The 6,000-nt window shown below is 42.4% G+C and overlaps 1 protein-coding gene across 1 annotated transcript in view; it reads right to left on the bottom strand.

The window, feature by feature from the left end:
* The window catches only part of wdr7 (WD repeat domain 7), a 145,315-nt gene that overhangs the window by 66,380 nt on the left and 72,935 nt on the right, over positions 1–6,000 (bottom strand). The window contains exons 20-23 of the mRNA XM_080419360.1: positions 4,138–4,256; positions 3,553–3,676; positions 1,473–2,013; positions 1–18 (exon numbers count right to left, since the gene is read on the bottom strand). The exon at positions 1–18 is cut by the window's left edge and continues 101 nt beyond it. Coding sequence (XP_080275486.1) covers positions 1–18; positions 1,473–2,013; positions 3,553–3,676; positions 4,138–4,256 — 802 coding nt within the window. The remainder of the gene's footprint in view (positions 19–1,472; positions 2,014–3,552; positions 3,677–4,137; positions 4,257–6,000) is intronic.

The following is a 6,000-nucleotide window of genomic DNA, read 5'->3' as shown; positions in this document are numbered from 1 at the left end:
CTGAGGCCTGATCTAGTCCTGTGGTCCAACTCACAGCGCAGAGTGTACTTTGTGGAGCTCACAGTCCCTTGGGAGGATGCAGTACAGGAAGCCTTTGAAAGAAAGAAACTGCGCTACTCAGATCTTGCAGCAGAGGCAGAACAGCGGGGCTGGAGAGCAAAGGTCTGCCCAGCAGAAGTTGGATGTCGGGGCTTTGTGGCAACATCAACTGTGAGGCTGATGAAGGACCTAGGCATCAGCGGACAAGTCCTACGCCAGGCCATCAAGGAACTATCCAGACTAGCACAGCGGAGTAGCCAGTGGCTTTGGCTGAAAAGGAAAGACCCTAGTTGGTCCCCCAATTAAGCGGCTGGACAGATGCAGAGGGAAGTGTTTCTGGGACGCCAGAATACACTGCTGAGCCTACTGGAGACGTCGTGGGGTTAAATCAGCGAAACGTTGGTGAAAGTAGGAACCCACTTGAAAATCCCTAAGAAGTGTCTGTCCAGCTGTCTCAACATCACAGCGCATCAAGTCTTCTATCTTTAGGTATGCGGCCAAGTGCAAGCCTGGCTCAGGGAGTAGGACGCCCCTGCCATGCAGAGTCCCTAGGCACTTTGGATCTTTAACATCATGTCCTGTGTTTTCGAAATCATTGTGTGAGTGTGTGTGTGTGTGTGAGTGCATGTGTACTTTGACTAAAGTGTATGTATGTTCTTACCTACAGGTCACAGAATGTGCATTGTCTAATTGTGTGAATGCATCAGTATTTCAGTAACACACACACACACACACACACACACACACACACACACACACACACACACACACACACACACACACACACACACACACACACACACACACACACACACACACACACACAGTACCGTTCTTAGGCTGCAGAGCCACGAACAAAGAGCAGATCAGATTCTATGACCCCTATAACCTTGTCCTCTTTCCCTCTCCCTCTCTCCATCCCTCCCTCACACTCTGCCCTCCCCTTTTCCCACGCCACGCTTCTCGCTCTCCTGCCACCATTCCTCTCCCGCTCTTCTTGTCCTCCATCCCAGTCTTTACTCATCCTTCCTCCCTCCCTCCCTCCTCTCCTCTATGTATGCCCTAGGGCTGTCACAGTCAAGACATTTTAGTTGACAATTAATAGTCCTACATAATGACTGCAATTAACTGCAACTGTGCTTAATTGCACAGACAAATACAGCAGTCTGTTTGCCTTCTAGGCTTTGTAAACAGAACCTGCACAGGGCAGAAATGACCGACAATGACAGGGTACCAACGATCCAAATAAATGATGTACTACGGCCAACGCATTTCTTTTTCAAAAATAGGTGATCTACAAGCTCACAGTTTGTAGATCGCTACTTTTCATCAGATGAATGAATCGAAACGATTATGACGATTATGCAAAAATAATTGCGATTATCTCAAATAATTGTGATCAGGCCATTATGTAATAACTTTGACAGTCCTACGCCTCAATGTATCCCTCTTTCTCCTCAATGTATCCCTCTTTCTCCTCAATGTATCCCTCTTTCTCCTCAATGTATCCCTCTTTCTCCTCAATGTATCCATCTTTCTCCTCAATGTATCCCTCTTTCTCCTCAATGTATCCCTCTTTCTCCTCAATGTATCCCTCTTTCTCCTCAATGTATCCCTCTTTCTCCTCAATGTATCCATCTTTCTCCTCAATGTATCCCTCTTTCTCCTCAATGTATCCATCTTTCTCCTCAATGTATCCCTCTTTCTCCTCAATGTATCCCTCTTTCTCCTCAATGTATCCCTCTTTCTCCTCAATGTATCCCTCTTTCTCCTCAATGTATCCATCTTTCTCCTCAATGTATCCCTCTTTCTCCTCAATGTATCCCTCTTTCTCCTCAATGTATCCCTCTTTCTCCTCAATGTATCCATCTTTCTCCTCAATGTATCCCTCTTTCTCCTCAATGTATCCCTCTTTCTCCTCAATGTATCCCTCTTTCTCCTCAATGTATCCCTCTTTCTCCTCAATGTATCCATCTTTCTCCTCAATGTATCCCTCTTTCTCCTCAATGTATCACTCTTTCCCCGGTCCCCCTTCTCTCCTCCAACCTTCTCTTTCTCTGCTGTCATCCCTCTATCCTCTCCTCCCGAGGTACCCCCCTCCCCCCCACACACACACACACAGTGCTGCCGTGGTAACACAACACTGACCAGTGGTGCCCGTTGCTATGACAACGTCTCCCCAGAGGAAGCCCGTTTGGCCCGTCCTGAACCACTGACAGGGAGAAAGTCCTTCCTACTGGAGCTGCGCACGTGAGCGTACACGTGAACGCACACACACATATTTGCACTTTACTTGTTAAGACCTCAACCTTTTAGGACGGCAATTTTATGAATGCCGTTTTTAACTCTATCCCCTAAGCCAAAAAATAACTGATCTACAAGCTCAGAACACGCCGCAGCATGACACGCTTTGGTATGTCACACCAGCATGCAACTAAGTATATCGTTGCTGTCAGGCAGACACCTCTTATCTCCATATTCTAACTTTCTGTGTTTTTCCGTAAATTAACGCCCAACAAGATCACACTACAGCGTCACACAAAAGCATCAAAAATCAGCAGATCTACAAGCTCGAAACGAGGCACTAAGCGATGCGTTTTGAGCTGCTACTTTATTTGCATCCTGAAAAGTAACTGTTTTGGACACGAAGATATGTCTAACTGCCGTGTCTGAGCTGATCAGGTGTTCATAAGACCTGGCTTTTTCCTGGAATATAGCGTTTTAAATCACTTACAGTACAGCACTTTTAAATGAACCCTGAGGATTTACAGTGTACAAAGGAAGGTTATAGTCTCACACACACACACACACACACACACACACACTTCAAAAGCAGCATAGAGGAAGCTTGCAAGTAAAAGTTGATCAAACAGTCCTGTATGATCTACTCGCTGATCGCTCTTCCACTTTTTGGTTTCTGCAGAAGACACATGAAAATGTGAATTCCCGCGACGGTTTACTAAGCCATGGGTTCCCAAACTTTTCAGCCCGCGACCCCAAAATAATGTGGCCATTGACCCGCGACCCCACCTAATCGTGGAGGTAATTTATGCACATCAATTTGCACGTTCGGTGCGCATTTGTAATGTATTTTAGTATGACTTTTGACTGTGGGCCTACTACTTGTATACTGTTAATAATATAGAATTCAACCAATCAAATTTACAATACCTAATGAGATGGGTAAAATGTACTATTTGTAATCATTTTTAGATTGAAATACATTCTTAAAAAAAGTTTTTTCTTTTTGGGATTTTTTTTTTTAACCAAAATAATTTCGCGACCCCACCGTCAGTGTCCCGCGACCCCAACTTGGGGACCCCTGTAACTAAGCTACATATAATGCTATCAATATGACTTTTACAGGGTATAGTAGGGTCAGTTGTTACACTCTTTTACATAATGATACCTGATGAACACACAGATTTGACCATGTATGACATACAATATGATATTAACTATGTTGATACATACACACACACACACACACATACAGCAGTGTGATGTACTTACGTGAGCTGACAGTGTCCACATACTGAGGCAGGTACGGAGCCCACAGGTCAATGGTATCCTTACGCCCCGATTGGCCAATCCTCCTCAGCTCAGCCAATAGGAGGGCTTGGGCTGCCTCTCGCACCTAAAACCAGGAGGAGGAAATGAATACAACTGTAGCCCGAGACGTAAATAGCAAGACCCACCATCTCCGGTTTACTTCCCCCATCTGTGTGAAGTGGGCGGACGCCTTTTTAGGAGACAGGAAGCAGGTTGGAGTCTATTGATTCCAATGGAAGAGTGAACGTGAACACAGCTTCTGAACCATTCTTTAGCTCCATGGTCACTGAACTAAATATTGGACCAGATCGTCACAAGCCACACAATATTCAGAACATTTTGACACTAAAATGGCTTTTTTTCAGAGAGACAAATCAGGAGAAAATCAACTTTATTATCAACATTTCTCTGTCCCAGCAACACACTCTCGATAAACTAAACCATCATCAGCCTATACATTGAAAATATACACACTATAGGATGCCTACATAACATCCTATCTAAGTTACATTTTAGCCTTTGCATAAGACTGCAAGGTGGTGTTACCTCCAGACAGCGGTCTTGCCATCTCCTGGCCAGCATCTCCAGCAGAGGAGGGTTGAACTTGTCCAGGCCCAGAAGGTCTGGCAGCATCACACAGTGCATGGCAGCCAGCTGACTCCAACCTGCATGCACATACACACACACATTAACACAAAGACACAAGTCAGGAAAACTACCAAGGGAGAGCAAAGAATAAAACATTTATTCGTCTCGTCCTCCTCACTCACAAATGCAACTGCCGTATGAAAACATAACCATATACTTTTTAATTTTATCTTTTTATGTTGTGTCCAAAATCTGAAAAGAAATATTTACTGAACTGATTATTTTTTTGTCCAATGTGGTCTTTCAAACATCATATTTTGAGTTTGTATACTGTACATTTAGATCAATGGGATTGTTTCGAATGTCATAAAACAATTTCAAGAACCATTTTCATTACAACAGACTGGTGTTCTTGAAAAATAGAACAGTCTTTCTAGAGATATAAGAGTTTCCATATAGCAGCAGCACACCCCCCACACACACACACACACACAAACAGACAAACTAACACATGTATACACCTGTTTGAATAAAGTATTCAAAAACACATTAATGACAACACTTGTACTGAGAGATGGAAACTTATCTACTGTAACCCACCAGCCCCCGGGCGAGGGCATTTCACTTCCTGTGCAAAATGACTCCATTGCCAGAATTTGGAATGGAAACCGTACGTAATAGCAAACAGAAAAAAAAGCAACACCTTGACATTGTGAGTTTTAGTTTTTCATCAACAAGAATGTCACATTGTGATTTGTTTTCTTCAAACATTTATTTTTTTATGAACATGCCATTTGTCACTGAAAACAATGGTGGTGTTACCTGCAAGCTAGCTGTAGCAAGCTATAATGTTATCTTGAACTGAGGATATTAACTAAGAAAAATCAACTACATATCCATCTTTCATTTCAGCGATCAGAAGAGATAAAATCAACAATAATTTGGCACACTGGAATAACAGGTAAACAGAACAGACATGATCATACAGGAACATTCTGTATGATCAAAATACTAGAAACTCAACATATCAAGGTGTCACTTCAACTTCCAGCCCCAGTTGTATTTCTGTGAGCCACAGATGTGTACAAATATCAGACATACATATATATTTAAGTATATATATATATATATTTTACCCCACCAAAAAACAACAAAAACAACACATTTTGATATAAGAAAATGGGTCTACGTAGAACTCCATACAGTGATACTCAACATGAACCAAATATTTTATATTCACATATATCAGGACAATATATGGCTTGATTAGTTATCATTGATAGCATAAAGTTCAATTCACACACCGTCACACAACGGCGCTTGCCGACAAGAAGAGATCTCGTCGACAAGCAACACAGTCATGTAATGGCGTATAAATGATAAATAAAAGACCAACGGATGTGCTTAATGACTATAATATGAACGACAAAGAAATTCTTTGAAGATTTCTTTGCTGGTTGTGACTAATGTAAACTTACCTCGGTCATTAATGTACAGAGAGAGGGGGGAGGGGTAGGGACTTAGCTGTTGCATTTATTTAGAAACAAACACCATAGAGAAGATTCTTTACAACGTGTGGTCAGTGTGTCTTTGAAGGCTACCCTTCAGATCCCCTTAGAATGCAAATTTTTCAGGAAACAATAAATGCTTAATTCTCTCTTTCAGAATATGCTCTTCATAATTGCCATCATCTTGAACCAAGGAGAGTTTAAGCCTGATTTAAACTCTGTCGTATGATGGTGTCACAAACCAAAACTTTGCCTATCGACAAGCTCAGAACACGACGTGGCGGAGCATAAATCAAGGTTTAAGGCTTCTGTT

This window comes from Gymnoscopelus braueri (assembly GCF_963280865.1).
Source record: "Gymnoscopelus braueri genome assembly, chromosome: 22".
NCBI classification, from domain to species: Eukaryota; Metazoa; Chordata; class Actinopteri; order Myctophiformes; family Myctophidae; genus Gymnoscopelus; species Gymnoscopelus braueri.
The sequence above is the reverse complement of the archived record's forward strand: the minus strand, read 5'-3'. Positions and strand labels throughout refer to the sequence as shown.